The sequence below is a fragment of the Spermophilus citellus genome (assembly GCF_964194105.1).
Source record: "Spermophilus citellus genome assembly, chromosome: 5".
In the NCBI taxonomy this organism is placed as follows: domain Eukaryota; kingdom Metazoa; phylum Chordata; class Mammalia; order Rodentia; family Sciuridae; genus Spermophilus; species Spermophilus citellus.
This window is the reverse complement of record NC_138186.1, coordinates 152,912,010-152,934,083: the sequence shown is the minus strand read 5'-3', so window position 1 is coordinate 152,934,083 and position 22,074 is coordinate 152,912,010. Positions and strand designations below refer to the sequence as shown.

Genomic DNA, 22,074 nt, shown 5'->3' with positions numbered 1-22,074 from the left:
GCCTCATGGCCTCAAAATGTCACCCAGGAAAGACTCAGAACATCTCAATTAATTGGTACTGCTAAAATACAAAGCTTAAATTAAAAATATATCATTAAAATCATGTCCTGGACTGTTGGCCATGAAAATTTAAATGTATCTTAATTAATAAACTAATTGGTAAGCCAATATAGGTTTTCACATGGAAGTAATGAATAAATAATAGTTTCTCAAATTTGGGCCAAATTCTCTCATTGGGATGCAGAGTCACAGTAACAGTTGAGTCCCAAGCAGCTCTTCCTAGATGTCACTCAAGTGCCTCATTGCAATATAGTCAGACTGGAATTTGCCATCCCTTCACTTTCCCAACTAACTTGCACCCAGTCCTGGAATTTTCCTGTGTTCCCTGCCTCAGGCTCTACTACCACAAGGCCTTCTTCCTTGTCTTTAATACTCCCCGACTCAGTTGACCCATACTGCCAAGGCATGTATCTCCACTCCCTCTACCACCTCCTCTCTCCTGGTCCTTCTCACCCGTGGCCTGGAGAGTTATGTATTCTGACAATTGTTGTTTTTTTCCTAGTGAAAATCCGTTCCTCATAATGCCATTAGCTAGATTCCTATAAAAGAGAAGTCACAAGACATTCATGTCTGGCTTACTATCCTTGTCAACTTCTCCCCACCAGGTTGAGGTATAAACTCCTTAACCAGGTATGCAAGGCCCTTTATGGTCTAGACTGCTCAGTTCTCAAGGAGGTTCTCTTTCCTGCAAGTCACCAAAGGATCTGCTTTTCTCCTGCCAACAGGCCTCTGCTGAGGTCTTGTGCTGGATCTCGTGTGGGAACATAAATCCAGATCACCACGTATCCCTTGACAAAAAATGGCAGGCAGTATACACACATCCAGAAATTCATCTTCGTGTTCCACTGTGTTTCCAAATTATCAAAGTTGAACCAAGATTCACTTTGGATGGAATATAAAATAAATTTCATCTTCACAAAATACAACCACAAGACATGAAGCAAACATAAACAGTGAACATGTTGTCTAACCAGTTCTGTGCATGGAGCACAACTCCTTCAAAGTCTCTCCATCTTGCACAGTGCCTATAGAGATGGCCCACTACCACCATCGCGCCTCCAAAAAATTTAAGACTTCCAGTGGTTTTGCACATTTGTTTATTCAACACAAATCTTTCATTTCCAAACAAGTTTCTATTTTAAATCACTCACACAAATGAGCATCATTACTGTGTAAGCCCATAGGAAAATTAAAATTCTCTTGCCTCAAAAATACTCAGCCAAAGATACTAAACCTCTAAAGATCACCTACCAATAAGGTGCTGAAAGTGAACTCACAGAATATGTGTGTTTTTTTTTAATAAAATGAAGAGAATGCTTTCAAATTAAAAGCATTTAGTAAAGAAGCAAGGGAGAAAAAAAAATCATACAAATTACCCTAATGTGAAACTTCCTAAACATAACAAATGCACATTCTTACCTTCAGATAAACAGATTTAAATAGGCTCCTGAAAATGTACTTTTTTAATATTTATTTTTTGGTTGTAGTTGGACACAATATCTTTATTCCATTTATTTATTTTTTTAAGTGGTGATGAAGATCAAACCCAGGGCCTCACACATGCTAGGTGAGCACTCTACCACTGAGTCACAACCCCAGCCCTGAAAATGCACTTTTTAATACTTCCTATGAACCTAAGCAGACAATATTAGCACCATTATTTCTGAAAAACAATTACTATATACATTATATTTTAGTGCTTTAGTCAGCAGCCTTTTCTCTTGTTGCTATTTGCTCTAAGACAAGTAATCCTGTGCTTATTTTTATTTAAAAGATTTTAAACATTTCTATTTAAATTTATTTCTACCATAGTTTGAATATTCATTAAATATTGAAAGGAGCTTGGGCTATGGTTAGAATAAGACAAAATGTATCAGAAAACAACATTAAACTCTCCAGCAGACCTGTGTTTTGCTGGTACTCATTACCAAGTTCATTTTAAGCCTCCTCTGTTCCCTGCCTATAAACTGTTATCTACTCAAGTGCATAGTCTAAATATGTTGAAGTAAGAACCATCACACAAATTAAAATATATACATAAGCACTTATAGATCAGGCTTATCATTTGTTTAAACCATAAAAAATAATCATCTACCCACATTGACAACCCTCTGTTACCTCTAACATCCAGATGATTGCAAAATACTGTATCAATTAACATTAATAGTGACCTTATGAGACTCCAGTGGGTGAGACAAAAAAACCCATTTAATTTCAATACTTGCCTGGTTATTCTCATTACCAAGTCACAAATATATTGTGCAATGAATAAGAAATTAAATGTAATGTAAGTCAACAGATTTTCACTAAATTAATCTTAAAAACTCAACCGTTAAACACAGTAAGAGTCTTTATGCATGGGAACAAGCTATATATAAACCTGTACCAAAAAAGTTTCTTTTTAAAAATTCTGTAAATTCTTTTTAATGAAAATGATTTCAAACTTAGAAAGTATAAGAATAAGAAGAGTTCAAACAAAGTCTTTAGACCCTTTATCCAGATCCACATATTCACTGACTTTTTTAAAAGAACAATCTTTTGGATATGTCCAGGGAAAAGAGTTCCCAAGAGTTGATTCAAATACCATCTTCAATAGTAAATTTGAACAGGTGAAGTCAGGGTCCAAGAGAAGCAGTCAGTTCAGACTTAGGATTTGCATCCAGAGCACTCTATGCCTAACAACATGGAATAGCATCATTGCTGTCCTTGAAGAACCATGTGATGAACTGGGTACAGGTGGACATATGCATCAAACAACAATAGAACATACGTTCACCAGCATATCAGAAATTGTAATTGTCAAACTGATGTGTGACTGCCATGGCATAAAGAGGCCACCAGGTGTAAAGCTATACTAGACAAGGAGAATTCCCTGCTGACATAGGTTTTGAATTAAGTTCAAAGTGAGAAGGCCTATGTGATTGGCAAGAAGAGGTCAACTCACGCATAAAATGAGAGGTTCAAGGGCACAGAAGCAGCAGGACTTGGGGTGGAAAACAGATTCAGATGGGCTTCATTAGATTTCTCAGAAAATTTGTTTAAAGAAAAGAGTTTACATTAGAACATTTCTTGTAGAAGAAAAATTTGAACCTCAGACTGCATATGCAATCATAGCTATCAAGCTAAAGACATAAAAATAATACCTTCGAGCCTAATAGCCTGAGTTGTAAACCAAGCCATAGGGCTTTTGTAGCTTTTATATTAAGTATTTATAATGAATGGGGAAAGAAACTATTTCATATTAAGGGAAAATGCCCTTATAATTTAGGATTCAATAAAGCTAACTCCAATAGAGCTTAAAGTGACAGAAAACAGAAGAGCATTGAGGCTCTACCTCTAAATAAACAATTATTACTTCCATAAAACAGGGAGTTCCCCCCCCCCTAATATTAAGTAAAAGCACTTTAAAGATCTTATTTCCAGAAACCAATTATTCACAGGGGCACATGGATTTCATAACTGAATAAGGTGAAAGCCTCACCTTTTAACAGTAATAAATCTGCATGTAGATGAATCCAGAAAGCACAGCAGAAACAAAAATCTTGGTGTGGTTTCCACACACTTACCTGCATCTGCTGTTTGAGTTCCCTGGCCAAGACCCCATCCTGCAGAGCATTCTCCCGCTGAGAGGCATCCGCAAGCACATTCAAGGTGGTTTCTGCTTCTTGGACCCACTTTAGAAAGTTCTCCAGATCTCTGCGAGAGGCCTGCACTGTCCTCAGCTCAGCCTCCAAGGCACTCTGTCTATCAGCAATGCTGAAAGAAACAGCATGACAGCCACAGCTCCGTTAACTTACAGGGTGCCACTCTTCATCATGCACACCCTAAATAAAAAATTGACAGACAGCCACCAAGGCACCTTTATTTAAGTCACCAAATGTAACTGGGGTATTTATTTATACTTATATTTATACTCTCATATTTGAGCATTAAACTTCCCCCCTAAAGACTTAGGTCAATACCTTAGTATGATGGCACTACTGAGAAGGCAATATGAATAAATTCTCATGCAATCAGTAACTAGGAATTCTAGGAAGAAGTAAAATCTGAAGAAATATTTAAGATTAAAAAAATACATCAATAATATACAGCCCAGAATATAGCTCAGTGACAGAGATCTTACCTACTGTGCCTGAGACCCTGGGCTTGACCCACTGAAAATGTTAACATTAATCATCATCATCATCATCATCATCATCATGAAAGCAATAAGTTGACTTAACAATATTTGGAAGACACTGGATAATCAAGCCATTATAAACCCTTCGTTATGTTTACATCAAAAGTAAAATGACTAGGGTTACCTGAATTTAAAAAAATACATACACCTGCAAGTTCACAATTTAAAACTTTATATACCTAAGAGCTCCATAATGACCAGACAACTCAATATAAAAACTGAGCAACACTTCTAGGTATTCCAAGCCAAGAAATGGAAAACATATGTCCACACAAAAACATTTATGGCAGCATTATTTACAATTGTCAAATAGTTCATCAGTTGCAGGAAGAATTGATAAATACAATATGGTATACTAATACCTAAAATATAAGTCAGTCATAAAAAGGAATGAAGTAGTGATACATGCTACAAGACAACCCTTGAAAGCATGCTAAGTGAAGGAAGTCAGACACAAAAGGATTCCATTCATATGAAGTTTCCAAAACAGGTAAATCCATAGAGAGAAAAAGTAGGTTACTAGTTGTGTAATACTAGAGAGTGCGGGGCAATGAAAATTGACATTTAATGAATATGGAATTTCTCTTTGGGATGAGAGCTTTCTGAAATTAAAAGTGATGGAAATACTCTACAGGTGTAATAAGAATTGTAATGCATTCCACTGTCATATAAATAAAAAATAATTTTAAAAAAGTGGTGGAAATACTAAAAAACAGTGAAATTATATGCTTTTACAGATGAGTTTTATAGAATGTGAATTATTTTACAATAAAAAAAATCAACATATCAAGTCTGATCTCATTTACATAAAATTTTCCATCTGTCCATCTAGTCATCCATTCGTTTATCATCTACCCACCTGCCTGTCCTTTTATCAGTGTATATACAAAAAGGGTGAAATGTCTAGAATATTAATATTAAAATGGTTATTTCTGGATACTTGGAATTAAGGTGGCTTCCTTTCCTTTTTGTATTTTTCTGCATTTTTGAATTTGTAATGAACAAGTATACTTTTTACACATCAATAAACACATTCTTTTAAAAATGAGTAAAAGACTTAAACTGATAAATCACTATAGAAGATATGTAGATGGTAAATAAGCACATGGAAAGATGCTTTGCATCTTGGATAATTAGAGATACGTATATTCAAACCACCATGAGATCACTAGAGATTCAAATGACTTCAAGAAAATGACTGTGTCTGCTGGATGTGGAATACACCTATAATGCCAGTAACTCGGGAGGCTGAGACAGGAAGCTAAGTTTGAGGCCGTAAGCAACTTAGCAAGAACCTGTCTTAACAGGTTAAAAGGGTTGCAGATATAGCTCAGTGGTAGGGCTTCCCTAGGTTACTTCCCCAGTGCTTAAAAAAAAAAAAAAAAAGACAATGACTATATGAAACACTGGACAGAACATGGAGATACTGCAACTCCCATTATTGCAGATAAGAATGGAAAGTTGTACAGCCATTTTGAAAAACTGTTGGCAGTGTGTCATACAGCTAACCACTCACTTATAATGCTGTCTAGCAATCCTACCTCCAGGTATTTACCCAAAAGAAATGAAAACATATGTCCACACAAAACCTGTATGCAAATGTTTACAGCAGTTTTATACATAATGACCTAAAACTGGAAACAACACAAATATGAACTGGTAAATAGAGTGTGATATATGCATGCACTGAAATACGACTCCGTAACAAAAACTACTGATATGTGGCAACAACATGGATGGGATCTTAAATGCATGTTAAGTGCAAGAAGCTGGACATAAAAGACTCCATGTTATGATTCCATTCAGGGGACATTCTGGAATGTCATCAACCTCATCCCACCATTTGCTTACTAAAAAACTTCTGATAGTGTTTCACTGACTGCAAAATAAATTTAAATTGCTTTACTTGTGACCAAAACACCTGACAAGAACAACTTAATGAAAGAAAAGTTCACCTGGGGCTCATGGTTCCAGAGGTTCAATCTATGGTCAGTCAATTCCATTGTCTTGGGCCTGAGATGAGCAGAACATTTCACCTCTGAACATTTCTACATTGCCTAATACACGAGCTTTTTAGGGAATATTAAAGATCCAAGCTATAACACATGGAATGGAATGTCCTCTATAATCTATCCACAATTTACTTTTCCAACTTTAACCCCGAGATTTTCCCACAATCTCTTAAGATCAGGGTGGTATGCTTTTTTTCCTCTAGAATATTCTTGATACTACATCCACATAAAAATTTCATATCCATATAAAAATGTCCTTCCTACCTTCTCCACTTAACAAAATCCTACAATTCTTTAAGAACGCCTCTTCCAGAATACATTCCATCCCAACTAGAGTCAGCACTCTTTATTTCTTTCATAAAACTCAGTACTTTGCTTTATACAGAAATTAATCACATATTCCCTGGAAAAGCCCTTGAATTCTGATCTAACTTCACACTTAATTTTACTTAAACACTCTCATCTAGATCTTGTCTGTCCAACTGTTTTATAAACTCACTCTGAGCAGAAATGATTTTTCATATTCCCATATTCTTTGGAATCCTTATTAGAGTATTAAAGTAAGTATTTATAGAATAATGGCCATCTATTCATAATGTGCCTTTATATTTTGCTCAGATACACCATTTTTGAAGAATGTCTTCCAACAAACTCACTTTGCAAATCAAGAAGAAGGAAGACATGAGGAGCATAAAAGCAAGAGACCCAATACCTGGAGAAGGCAAGGGGCTCTCATGCTAATGGTCAAACAGCGAGAGCTTGTGAATTCAAACTGGAGCAGATGAGGGCTGCCATCACCACTCTGAATGCTCTTGTTTTAACTTGACAAAACATACAAAGGACACACTCAAACAAAATGAGGAAATAACTAAAAGGGGGAAAAAAGAAAACACACACAAGATCCAGGACAAAGAGGTTCCACACTTGGTGAAAAGCAAAGGGAATGCCCAGTGTGGTGGCGAGGCAGCAGGCCTAGCAGCAGGACTGCCGAAGAGATGTCAAGAAGATAAAAAAATTAGAAGTGATAGACTGCTTAACGTGATTGACTTTGTGGAAAATTACACTGACAGGCCATTGGAAAATGTAAGAAGGATTAGCACTAAGAGCAAAGAAAACAAGCCACACAAAAACAAGGCCCTTATTAATTTCAGACAAAGCAAACAGAGAGGAAACGAAATTATAGCTAACTTCAGTGCGTGGCTGCTAATAATGTTTGAACAAGAATAATATGTCAACACGGAATATTACCTAAAAAATCACTGACAACAGGAAGAGAATAGTAGCATAAGAAAGCTACTTTTTTAAAAATATTTTTTTAGTTGTAGATGGACACAATATCTTTATTTTTATGTGGTGCTGAGGATCAAACCCAGTGCCTCAAACATGCCAGGCGAGTGCTCTACCTCTGAGCCACAACCCCAGCCCAAGAAAGCCATTTTCTTTATATTTACCAAAATAGGATGACAGTAGACAATGTCTAACATTAATGTACTGAAAGACAATAGCATACTTATTTTATTTGGAATATGGAAAGGTATAAATGACAAAAAGAGAAACTAAAAGAGGGGAAGAGTTTCATGAGTAGAGAAAATAACAACCATATTTTGTTTTAACCCTTTCAATGCGTTTTGATTATTTTGTAATAAAATGCACATATTTCTTTAATTTTTAAAATTTAAAAGTCACCCACCAGAATTTGGTTGTTGTTGGTGGTATTTATTCTCCTCTAATCCTTCCCATATTTTCAATTTGGGCGGGGGGCTGGTAGCAGAGATTGAACTCAGGGGCACTCAAACACTGAGCCACATCCCCAACCCTATTCTATATTTTATTTAGAGACAGGGTCTCATTGAGTTGCTTAGTGCCTCGCTTTTGCTGAGGCTGGCTTTGAACTCACAATCCTCCTACCTCAGCCCCTTGAGCTGCTGGGATTACAGGCATGTACCACTACACCCAGCATATTTTCAATTTTTAAGCATCAACAGAAAACAGTATTAAGAATAACCAGATAAAGGCCATGCCAAAAAGGTACAAGAAAGCAAATAATTAAAGGAGTGCACACATGCAATTAATCTACCATGAACAGGCATGTCTTGTCTTATGAACACTCAATATATAAAATTCAGTAATTGTAAAATTTAGTAAAGCCAGATATTTTCACTCTCCACAAAGTCCTTTATTATTCAAGAATATTCATAGGTTTTGCTGCAACTGCTAATGGAAAAATAGATCATTACAGATTAGCTCTATTAAACTCTAGGAATGCCCAGACTAGAGAAAAGAAGGCAAACATTGAAGAACAACTAAAGATTCAGGCAGGGAATTCCATATACAAAAGACCTTTATATACTCAACAAATGTAAAGGACAAGACCAACAGGTAAGATAGAAAACCCAAAGTCATGCTTCAAAGGATAAGGAAGCTAAGAGGGCCATGAGCACTTGGCCTCAGACAGGGTCCCACCGGATAGAGAACAGCCAGTCACACAGTCTGGGGACCAGTGGGGTGTTATGAATCCAGAAAGTAGGGAACTGACTGTCAAATTGTCTCTTGGTCATCAGTGGAAAAAGAGATAGTTCTTTAAAAATATCCACTTTGCAGGAAACTGCTGGAAAAACAACTCTTAGTTTTTAGTAAGACATGTCTCCTTTATTGGTTACATAAGCAAAAGAATATGAGTTTTTGGATCACCAAGGCTCCACCACGACTACCAAGAAAGCTTGAAAAATCTGCCTTATTGTCATCATTCCTCTGCTTGGCACACAAGGTCCCCCATGATCTAGCTCCTTCTTACCTCTCCAAGAATCATTATCACTCAAGTCTCACATATTATTATCTACAAAAATGAACCAATTACTAATCATCGAAAAAGTCACTACTTCTGTCACCTTCAGAACTTTACATTTTAGTAATTTTAACCTGCCCCACTTCCGGCCTCCAGCTTCCACCCGGCCTCCAGCTTTCAATCATCTCCTTTTCACCTAACTTCTACAGACCCTTCAGAATTTGGTGCAAATGCCTCCCAGACTAATGGTTCCTTTCTCAAAGCACACCATGACGTCCCTTACCATGACTATTAGGGTTCCCATGCTGCTATAATAAATAACCATAAGCTTAGTGGCCTAAAGCAACAGAAATTTAGTATCTTCCATAGGTTAGAGTCTAACACTGCTGGTGGAGCCGCTTGCCTCCTGGAGGTTCTCAGGGTGAATCTGTTTCCTACCAGCTCCCAGCTTCTAATGGCCACCATATTCTTTGGCTCTTAGCCACTGACTCCATCTTCAACACCAACAATGGTGGGGGAAACCCTTACGTCACTTCTCTCTTCCCCACTCCCTCTGCCTCCTCCTTCACTTTTAAGGATTTGTCAGATGAGGTCAGGCCCAGCCAGACAGTACAGAATAATCCCCTCATCTTTGGGGCCATTTTTTCTGCCTGTTTCCTAATGTCTCTGTGACTGAAGGAGAGAGACTGTTTTCTTGTCAGCTGGAAGGTTCTGAATCATTAATGCACCTGGGTCCTAGAGGGCCTGCTCACAGTAACAACTCAACAAGGGTTTATTAAATAAATAATGGGAATAACACTTCCTTTTGCAGCAATATTTAAGGATAGAATGAAGAACCAAAGACATAAACATATCAAGATATAGTAAACACTCAATAAAGAAGAGTTTCCCCTAATCATCTATACGAATTTCATGAAATACTGGGATATTCATTTTGCTTATAGCAGGCACATGTGCAACTTAATAATTTTTTCTTTTTTTAATTAATTTTTTAATTTATCTATGACAGTGGAATGCATTACAATTCTTATTACACATATAGAGCACAATTTTTCATATCTCTGGTTATATAAAAAGTATATTCATACAATTCGTGTCTTCGTACGTGCACTTTGGATAATAATGTCCATCACATTCCACCATCATTTCTAACCCCATGCCCCCTCCCTTCCCCTCCCACCCCCTTCCCTATCTAGAGTTCATCTATTCCTCCCATCTACCCCTCCCTACCCCAATATGAATCAGCCTCCTTATATCAGATAAAACATTTGGCATTTGGCTTTTGGGGATTGGCTAACTTTACTTAGCATTATCTTCTCTAACTCTATCCATTTATCTGCAAATGCCATGATTTTATTCTCTTTTATTGCTGAGTAGTATTTCATTGTATTTATATGCCACATTTTTTTTTTATCCATTCATCTATTGAAGGGCATCTAGGTTGGTTCCACAGTTTAGCTATTGTGAATTGTGCTGCTATAAACATTGATGTAGCTGTGTCCCTGTAGTATGCTGTTTTTAAATCCTTTAGGTACAGACCAAGGAGAAGGATTGCTGGGTCAGATGTGGTACAACTTAACAATATCTTTAATAATGCAACTGGAAAAATGTTTTTAAATGAACACATACCAGGTGTCAGATTTTTTTTATTGTGAACTTAATCAATGACTAAAAATAATGAATATTCTGGAAACTAAATTCTATTTTTAGCAATCCAATTATTATAATGAATATTCACTATAAAATTTATATTCAGGGACAGGGGGATAGGATAGCTCAGTTCTACAGAGCTTGCTTAGCATACACAGTCCTTGCATGAGATACCAGCATCACACAAACACACATGAGTTTATAATCATAGTAAGAGTATATGTGTTCATTTGTTTTCTGACTTTTAAAATTAATGTAATTTATATGAAATTTCTAATAGAACATAGTTCAATTGTATTAGTTCCCTCTACCCCCTCATTTATTCTTTTTTAGAAATTAGATCCAAGGCTACAATGTGGTATACTGAATGTTTTTCCAATTTTTTCAAGAAATTTATCCTAGCATTAAGATCAAAAAATAAATAAATAAACATTAAAGTTAAGAGTTTCAGGGCTATGCATACACACTTTATCACACAGGCAACAAATTAACTTTAATGCTACTTGTACACTGCATTCACAAAAGAAAAACCTAATTCTACCACCTCTGTCATTTCCTAGCTATATGGCATAGGATAAATAATTTCAAATCTCAATTTTTATTTATTTATTTATTTGCATCTTTAAAATATTGGACTAGATCACTAAAAGACTTAGGGGACTTTTTAAACCATAGAGTCTGTCACAGAGAGGATAAAATCTGCTGGAAGAGAACCTCCATCTCACCCCCATCCCTAGCTTCAAATTCGGCTTCATTAAGAGTCACTGCTTATAAATGAAATGTTACAATAGAAATAGATAAGCACCATGCAGCCAAACGGTTGGAGCATTAACAGGGAGAGTTTCTAAGACTACTTCCAGCACTGAACTCACACAAGTCTATAATCTCAACGTGGATTTTACATTTATTTAGCAATCCTGGTTGCTACAGCTCAAGAAAGACCAGAACAGAGCTGGAGAGAATCCTGAGAAACATGAGGAGGGAATAGAGGGGAAGGAGCATGACTACAGGAAAAGAAATGATTTTTTTCTTTTTTGGGTTAAGGAAATTTCTGGCTAGAAGCCAAAGGCAGAGAAGATTGTTTTGTGAATCTTTTTAAAATCTATAAGTCACAAAGAACAAGGATAGGTTGAAAACTTAAAAGATACATGTGAAGTTTACCTGGGTGTTGTTAGCCAAAATAGTTTTTACTTCAAACAGAAGAAATAATGGATTATAGGATTATTTGGTGCAAAATATGGTACCGAACAAAAGTATAAGTAGCTTCCCATAAAAGATTTATGGATATCCATGGGTGACAGATTTATAATAGTTTATACTAAGGGGAACTAGGATTTTTAAAATGTAAACTCTTAGCTTTCAAAAAGATGTCTGTAATAAAATCAGCTATGATAGGTTATAAAATAGCCGATAGCCATTTGTGTAACATAAAATACGACTACCCACAAAATGGACTTTTTAAAATGTCATTTTAAAAATGTTAAATAATATTTTCTATTTTAAGCTACAAGATATATTATTTAATCAAGTGTGCATGTGCTTATAATTGATCAAAAGAGTACTTGAACACAAACAACTGGCTTTTTAAAAAGATTTTAATGGAAACAGAATATCTTAGAAACCCACAGTTATGCATTGCTAAATTTTGGTGTATTTAAAAGGTGACCTTTACAGTGATATGAGATTTAAATATATTTATCTCTTTTAGAATGGAAAAGAGTAGCCCCAGTAGTTTGAGTGGCAGGTAGAAAACTTACAATGAAACCATTCTTCAAGCATTTCAATGGGTACCTTCACAAAGTAATTTTGTTCTTTTGGAAATAAAATAACATTTCTCCAATAAATATATTAAAGCATGCTATGGGGAAAATGCAGCCAAAGTGAACAATGAGTCATTGTAGATATTCTCCATGATCTGTGGTCTTTTGGTGACCAATCATCACTACATAGAGGCTGAGTCATCACCAAGATACTTAGGATTCACACAAGGGGACTTTTGGAAACTCTGTTCTCAGCTACTACTGCTATGCAATTGGAAAGCAGAGAGAAGAGCCCCCCACTTCCTCTGCTTCCATCCCACGACACCTGTTCCACCTTCTATAACTCTTTCTGGGGCTCTCATTGCCAGAAAATAAATATTTATGACTAATTTTTGTAAGAGGCTATATCTCAACACATCTATTTATTTTATCAGCTAGATCATTACTGACATTGGATTAGTAAATCAATATTGGACTGTACCTCCTATACTACTCTATCCTTCTGTACAAGTCCAACCCTCAAACCCTTCTTCCATCATGCCCCAGAGCTCCTACTCTATGATCAGCAGACTCCTCTGAACCTAGAGTCTTCTCAGATCAAATCCAGTATCTTATATTCACTGAAACTGGTTTCTCGGGGCCATCAGTCACCCTGACAACTTGTAATGAAAGTTTGTTGCTGTTGTTTTTCATTTTTTCCTAGATGCTTTATGTCTCAGTGTGAGGAGTTGTTTTCAAGTGCTATTCCAAGGCAAATGTTCTTCCATTTTCCAGGCAAAACTCTACTGTTTTGGAGCACAAGACGTTTAAAAAGTAAACTCCAGGTTCAGGGTCATTTTCATGGGTTAAAAAGATTATTCACTGCCTCAATGGGTATGTGGAGTCTGAAATCCAACTCAAGATCTGTTTGCCAAGCCAGAACTCTAATGAGGGACTGCTTCACCCCAGAAAGAAACACCTTAGAACATTATGAATACAACCCCAATCTCTACTCCTGTCCAAAGACTTTCCACTCTCCTATTCTCTCTCTCTCCATCTTTTATTTGCACTCTTTATACTTGCTTTTGAGTAGATGAACATTACTAAAGGATACTTCAAAAGGATTATCTTCTCTTCATATGTATCACAAATCACAAATTGGAACTCATCACTGTCCAATAACTATCAATTTCTCCCCAGGAAACTCACTATCCCACTCACCAAGATTCTGACTGTACATATAATTCTCTTCCTTCCAATTTCTTCAGCCCTACCTCCAACCTGATTGACAGCACGCTACGTGGACCACAAAGAAAGTTCAGCCCTTGCACAGAGATGCTTTCATCTTCCCACCACTGAGGCTCCAGGCCACGTACATCTGTAGTCATCTTCTCATTGTTTTTTCCTGTTGTGAAGGAAAATGCATCCCAGGTCTGACCAAACTCAATTCTCCAGATGCTACTTTGATATCTACACAGACTTCCTTTCCCCCCCTGACTTGAGTCACCAGCCTCTCCTCCACTGGATCTTTCCTAGAGGCTTACAAAAGTAAGTCAGCATATCCCCTTGTAAAAGAAAGGTGCATCAATTATCTTTATGAGTCAGTCCCCTCTAGGTATCACCCAATATCTCTCTCTTCTCAAAAACCTTCTCTAAATTGTTTCTACTTCCTCGCCTTCCCCTCACTGTCTGCTTCTCACCTGATCCCTTCCTTCAGTTTGCTTTTCCAAAATTAGCAGGCATCTCCAAGGTATACAATTCCACAAATGATGTTCTCTGTCATCTTTTCTCACTACTCCTGCCTAATTCAACACAGTGGATCACTCTCCCTTAGAAATATTCTCCTCTATTTTCTCTTAGAAATAATATCTTCCCTCTACTCCTGAAAATCCTGGAATTTCTTTCTTTGTCATTGGAAATCCCCCCTCCCTCTCCATTCCTTTTGCTCTTTCCCCCTTTCTGTTCAATCACTACATATTACAGATGTAATTAAGTGCTATTGTCCTCTACATCCTTTTACTTTGTCCCTAGTCATCTCATCCAATCACACAGCCTTAATATCCAATGCAAACACTGACAATTCCTTATTCATATCTGAGGTCAAAATATTGGAATCCCAACATTTATATATCCAAAAATACCCACACATTTTGATCTCTAACAGGCATTTCACACAACAATGTCAAAAAATATATATTTTTTATACTTTTGAATTTTTGTCCCCAAACCTCCAGAGCTTTCCCAATTCAGTGACTAATACCAGCATTTATCTTTTTACAAATTTCCATCTTTCATGGTTTCCACTCCTCAAACCACACATCTAATCCCCCAAAGTCTCCTCTTCTTCTGAAGCATGTCTTCCCTCTATCATGTTCTTCCCATCTTGCTGATGTGCCCTCAGCCTGCCCCTCCTCCCACATCTCAAGCCTGTCCTTTTTACTCAACCACATTCTATGTTCTTTCTTGCCTCCTGACTTTGGTATTTGTTGTTGTTTACTCTGGAATTTTCTTCAGATGGTTCCCTCTTAACCTTCAGAAGCAACTCAAATGTCACCTTCTGACCTATTCTTCTACATATTACTGAAGCCACATAAGCCCCTCTCTTACACAGCACCTCCTTTTTTCTTCTACCAAACAATCTCCCTCATTGTAGCTTATTTCTTATTTACTGCATAGTTCCCCTATAGAATATCAGCTTCCTGGGGGTAGGCACTGGTATATTTATGGTCACAGAGGACTGATCACAGAGGTTAGCAAACAAAAAGCTAAATAAATACTCCTTTAATTGACTGATTGATAATTAATGGGGGAAAAATCAAATGAAAGAAAAAAAGAAGACCATGGGCATGAATCCCTTAATTTATTTGACAGGCAACTGAATGTACTCAGAAAATATCTGCATGCTTCAGTCTGATATTTATTTACAAAATGAAAAGATGAAAATTCATGGGAAAATACCACAAAGACATTGTTGGTAATATTTTTTAAATGACAATACAATGGTACCTGAAGTATTTTTTTTTTTAATAACAAGAGTAAAATGCAGAAGAGCATGATTTTTGCACTTCTCTTGGCCAGTTTACTTCCCAGTTTAAAAGGGATAACTAAAAATAAAATATTAGCAAAAACAAAACAAAACAAAAAAAGAAACAGGTTGAAAAACAAAGTGACCTTCAGGGAAAGAAATAAGTTTCTGAGAGGATAAATCAAATTGACTGACCCAAATCTCCAGATCTTTTATGGGTGGACAGGTCACCTGTACTCTACCTAAGCCCATGGATGTTATAGCATTACTGCATTCATTTCAGGAGCTCAATGGTGGAGCGTGGCTAAGGTCAGTAACACATAATCCCAGTATGAGCATCTTCTACCAACTGCTATTAAAAAGTGTGGACCAAACTGAACAATGGGTAAGTGCTGAGAAGAATGCTTATTTTTTTGTTAATCTGGGAGGGCAATAATTAATCATTACTGAAAAAGTACTCACAGAAATAACAAGCTTCAAAACGTGCAACAGAATAACTTAAGAATGCAATGGAAAGGAAATTCAGATTTTGGGATTTTAACCTGTTTTCAAAATAGCCAAGGACTTTACAAATTCAGTCTTAAGTATGCATAACATTTATATAATCTTATAAACTAAGTACATTCCACACATTCAGCTGGCCATAATTAAAAATTAGAAATTCAGGTTCTTTCACTGATCAATCTATACTGTATTTATGGCACCCAATGAAATAATTGTAAATTTTCAAAACTCTGCACCTTTTTTTCTCCCTCCCTTCCTTCCTCCCTCCCTCCCCGCCCCCCTTGCTTTCTTTCTTTCTTCAGTGCTGGATATAAAACCCAAAGCCTTACATGTGCTAGGCAGGAACTCTGCCCCTGAGTCACACCTCCAGCCTCTACACCTTCCAACCCAAGATGGTTGGACTCCTGCTTTGTCAGAAAACACTTAATGCAACATAAATTCAACAACTGTGATCTCACTGAGAAAATTGCATTTCCTAAGAAATTAAATCCAGTAATAAAGATTTACCATTAATATAAATAGATATCATTCAAAATGACTATAAACGAGCAACTGACAATGACTCAGCCTTCTGCTAACTCAGCCACAGACTGTACTGTGCATCAGATGACAGGTGACAAAGGTAACCAGGATGGCACACGATAATTTAGGCAACCAGGTGTTGATCGTAAACCATATAACATGAACTTTAAATATAACTTTTGATCTCACAATAATTCCACACATTAGTTCTGGTCTCCCCTTTACAACAAGGGAAAATAAGACTCAGTGAGTTGAAATAAGGTCCACAGAGATAGTAAATGCACAGAGTGGGATTTCAACCATAGGTTGTCAAGAGATCATACCCAGAATGCTCCATTCTACTTGTACCATTCCAGAAGGGCCTTCAAGTAGGTAAGGAAAATATGACTTCACAGGGATAAGGACAAGGAGAAAAATATACAGTAATTAGTAATTCATAAGAAATTACAGTAGCACATGCTTGTAATCCCAGCAGCTAAGGAGGCTAAGGCAGGAGGATCGTGAGTTCAAAGCCAGCCTCAACGACTCAGTGAAACCCTAACCAACTCAGTGAGAACTTACCTCTCTTCCCTCTAAAATAAAATATTTTAAAAAGGGCCAGGGATGTGACAAGTAGTTAAGCAACCCTGAGTTTAATCCCTGACACAAAAATTTTATAAAAGGAAAAAAGAAAGAAATTACAGCATACACTTATACTGTCTCATTTCCTTGATAATACTTCAACATAGATAATTGTGTATATATGTATAACATTAATACATATACACACGCACACACACACACACACATATACATATATATATATATATATATATATATGGATATAAAATGTTAGTTTAGCCCTGAAGTGTTTATATATACAGTTAAAATAAACTTTCAGACACAAATCAGTCATCCAGTTGAGCATCCTGAATCCAAAAATCTGAACCTCCAAAATCTAAACCTTTTGAATGCCAATAGGATGCCAAAAGTGGAAAATTCCACACTATTACATTAAATTTTTCATACAGAAAATTACTTAAAATATTGCATGAATTATCTTTAGACTATATGCATAAAGCTCATGTTACAGTTTGGATGCAGGGTATCTCCCAAAAGCTCCAGTGTTAATTCAGGGATGTTCAGAGGTGAAATGGTTGACTATGAGAGCTGTGACCTCATCAGTCCACCCTAGTTTGAATGGACTGACTGGGTGGTAACTGTAGGCAGATGGGGCATGGTTGGAGAGGGGGTCCCTGGGGGCTGCCCTGGAAGGATTCACTCTCCCTGGAGCCCCTTCCTCCCCTCCTGCTGTCTACTTCCTGACCCAGCCATGAACTGAACAAGACTCCTTTGCTGGGCCCTTCATCCATATTTGCTTTATCTGGGGCCCAGAGCAAGCATTCAACTGACTGGACACTGAACCTCTGAAACAGCCCCAAATACACTTTTCCTCCTCTAAATTGTTCTTGTCAGATATTTCAGTCACAGAAACAAACAAAAAAATTAACTAACACAACTACAGAGCCATACTATCAACCCTTCTCAAGTATATTTGAAGCATAAATTAGTTTCATGTTTAGAGTTGCTTCCCCAAACTTTACATATATCATTATATATACAAATATTCTAAAATCCGGAAAAATTCGAAATCAAAAACTTCTGATTCCAAGCATTTCAGATAAGGGACATTCACCTTGTAGAAGTACATTCTACACGATCACATCATAATATGCTTTAAATAATTGGTTAACTGGCATTAGGAGATGCAAGGGGGAAAAATGTCAAAAAGAGCATTAGTGAAAATACGGAGATTACTCTCAAACTTACAGACAGGCCGCTGCTCAGAGAACTCAAGATACCAGCAATCATTTAATCAGAACTCTTAATATATAGAAACTCTAGCTGTCACTCAATATCAGAATTAATAAATTTTTTTTTGTACAATAGGTAACTAACACTATTGATGTATCTATATTACATATCAGCCCAAGCAGGGAAATAGTCAAACACATTCATATTTGTACATCTAGGAACAAGGCTATTCATCCTAAGCAGGATGAATAAATAAAGACTATAATAAATAGTATCATGTCAATTCAAAGCTTTCTGTTATCAGAGCTTTTGGGGATTTGGGCATTGTAGATAAGATATTGTGGGCCTGTAATTGTGAATGGCCAAATTATTTAGACCAACATCAATTCCTATAAAACATTTCCCTTAAAGATGATATTAAGCTTTACACACAATGCTCTGCTAACATTACTCCTTGTGTAAGTATAATCACCCTTCACCCCTCCAGAATCAGACCGACAATGATGTATATTCAGAATATGGCTGGGAGGAGATAAGAAGAGAGACTTGGCAAAAGGCCTCTCAGAGGCCATTAGACTGGGCACAATGGCCACCTAATAGACAGTGTTACATTATTCATAGAGGAGGCCCCCATATCTTTAATCTGATCTGGTTTCTAAACTCAACCCAGATAAGAACCAGTAAGCCAAATCACACACAGATCTGAGAGGCAGGTACACAAAACAGTCACCAGCAATCACTGACATTCTGATAACAAAGAAGAAAAATGAAAGTCTTGCTAAAGATGAGATGAGCCTCATGGAACAAGCAAAAAGGCTTGAATCCAATTCCTGCTCTGCCTGTAGGAGCTGGGTGAGCTGCAGTAATCTTTACCTTCTCTGAGCTTCAGTTAATTCACCAACAAAACACAGATGAAAATGCTTGCCTGCCCCCTATGGTTACTGTGAGGATCAAAGGAAAAAAAAATATATGAAGAGCTGAGCAGAGTGCCTGATGATGAGAATGCGCACAATAAAATTTACAAACTAAAAGTAAAGCACACAATCACACAAAGCATAGCAACCTGAATAAATTTACTACCAAAGCTTCAGAACCCATCACAGAAGGTATTATCACCTTTCACTTGAGGAAAAATACCATTTTGGTTGTTCTAGGTGAACCTGAGCATGCCGCTTAACTTTTCTGAGTGAAAGAGGGAGATCAGACCACATAGTCTCAAAGGAGGCGAGAAATGGTTCTTGCCATGGGGGAGGAGGGACAGAAAAAATGCACTGTTTTTATGTATGTAAAGCACAACTATTCAGTACAGATATGGACACACGTGATACCACACTATTGAAATTTCATAAGGGGCTGGGCTCTAAGAAGGCGTCTTGGAGAAGACATAATGAGAAAGATTGAGAAACACAGGTTAGAAAAACTGTAGGCTCATGTATAGCTGCTAAAGTTCTTTAGTTCTGTCTCTGCAACAACAATGTTAAAAATTTCAAAGTGTTTTCTATGCCAAATATGATCTTTCCACACTTGATGTAATGAAATTTTAAAAAATAATAAAGTTAAGAATTTGAAAGAAGTTTAATAGAGGTCCTCATACTTTAAGAAGAAAAGATTTATATATTCCCCCCAAAGATGATAATTTAAAACAATTAATAATATAAATATTACTGCTTAAAACAGAAAACTCTGAATACATAGAAACCCTAGCTGTCACTCATGGGGATCCTGTGAGCCACAGTTTTGTTGTTATTTTTCTGACTTTATAAATAATAACATATCTGAATCTTGTCCAAATATTAATAAAAGTGCTTATTCCCCCTCCCCAAAATGCAAATAGATACTGAGCAAGGACGATTTCTTGTAACAATGATAACTTGGAATATGTGGTTGTCTCTGCTATGATAAATGAAAGATCACCTTGGAATATAATTCATTTTTAATTGCTTCTTCCATCGAATCTCACTACTGCTGTAGGCTGTCTTAAAATATTTACAAAGTAAAAGCCAAAAAAGAGAGAGAGAGAGAGAGAGAGAGAACTGGAGGTACTAAATAAAGCAGCCCACTCATTCCTAAGTGATCAATTTTTTTTCTGGTATTGTTTAAAACATAAACAAAGTCATAACTCTTTGCACATGGAATTTTTGGAAAAACATAGATGAAATACGTTTAGGGATTATTTCAGGGTTCAAGCTGTTTTTAATTCACCTGCTGTCCCTGCCTCAGTTATGGGATCTTTAACTCTATCCAAATAATCTGTTACCATAAAAGAGAAAAATTATGCTAACATGCTAGGAAGATCAAAATCTTCCTTTTTGAAGGTCTGTATTTGCCACTCCAGTCTCGTGTCCCCCAGTGTCCTATGTATGTCCAGCAACACATTCAAGCTCCTGTGCTTCCCTCATAATTCTCTTCTGGAGTTTATAGAACTGCTTGAAAGATTCTAACTGAAAACAACATTCAAGAAATGCATAAAAATTCCTCCATGTCGAACTTTAATAAATGCTTGACCATAGTTTATGACCAGGAATATATATACCATAAAGTGTTCTGATCACTATCAATTTTATTCACTGCAAAATAAATGTGATTTGATATCAAATTAATTTTCAGGAAGTTGCATTTAAATAGATAAAGACGTTGGAGAAATCACGGGTTCACCTAGACACAGACATTCCCAGCACCATGCATAAAGTCAACACTCTATACTGATGAATATAAATTTGCATCTTGAAGATATGCAAACTACTGTTTACAGCTCCTCACATCCTAGATGTTCAAGTGACAGGAAAATCTCTCTTCTAAAAACATACGCTATTTCAGGCCATTCCAAATATACTGACTAGTCAGTAACCAGAAAGAAAAGATAATAAGTTAATTAAAGTCCTAAAGTCACATAAATCATTTCAGAAGTCCAGTGTTGAATCCATGGCATCTGATCTTCAACTGAGGAGACCCAGCCAAATACTATACCACTGTAATTATTATTACCCTGAGGCATCTGTAAATATCTGTTACTTACCAGAGTACTAGTGTTTGAGATAATACTGAGAGAAATCAGAATAATCATTGGCAAGATTTAGGCTTATTCAAGGGAAAACAGCATTATAGAAATTCAACTAGGTATTGAGTAAATACACATTCTGGACAAAGTAGGCATGATAATACCAACTCAGCATATCACACTATAAAAATAAAAGTAATAATGAAATGTACTTCTAGTAGCTACAAATTTGGGGGCTGTTTCTATGAGAAAACCAAAAGAAGTCAAATTCTCAATTTAACATTATGCATTCAATTGCCAGGGCCATAGAATTACCTTTGCTTTAGATTGATCCATGATGTTTTCAGATACTCAGTAGTTTCCTTCACATTCCTTGTGTCATCACTACCATATTCTTCCAACAGTTTCTGCAGGACATTATCAAACACCATGATGACACCATCACCAGGACCCAGTTCTTGAAGCAACATCTAAGGTGTAAGTTCAAGTATAATTATTAGAACTGGTCATTTAGCAATTACCATTACTCAAACACTGCTTCCAAGGGTGTTTTAACATGTGTGAGACCCAGACATCACAAGAAGAAAACAAATTAGGGGACAAACTCTTGCATGTAGGCTTAAACCAAAAGAATTCTAGAAATGGAAAATGTCTTAAGAAATCAGGTATGTGGCAGATGATATTGATTATATTTTCCTCTCTGAGATATTTTACTTCCTCAAACCATCTGTCCCTCTCATGCCTTCTGCTAAACATCTAAATCTTACAGCAATGTGCATCATATAGGAATTGAACACACACAGAG

The 22,074-nt window shown here is 36.6% G+C and overlaps 1 protein-coding gene across 7 annotated transcripts in view; it reads right to left on the bottom strand.

The window, feature by feature from the left end:
- Positions 1–22,074, bottom strand: part of UTRN (utrophin) — a 529,451-nt gene that overhangs the window by 248,606 nt on the left and 258,771 nt on the right. For all 7 annotated transcript variants that reach the window (XM_081294420.1, XM_081294421.1, XM_081294422.1 and 4 more), the window contains 2 exons: positions 21,585–21,739; positions 3,627–3,816 (listed from right to left, as the gene is read on the bottom strand). In XM_081294420.1, coding sequence (XP_081150546.1) covers positions 3,627–3,816; positions 21,585–21,739 — 345 coding nt within the window. The remainder of the gene's footprint in view (positions 1–3,626; positions 3,817–21,584; positions 21,740–22,074) is intronic.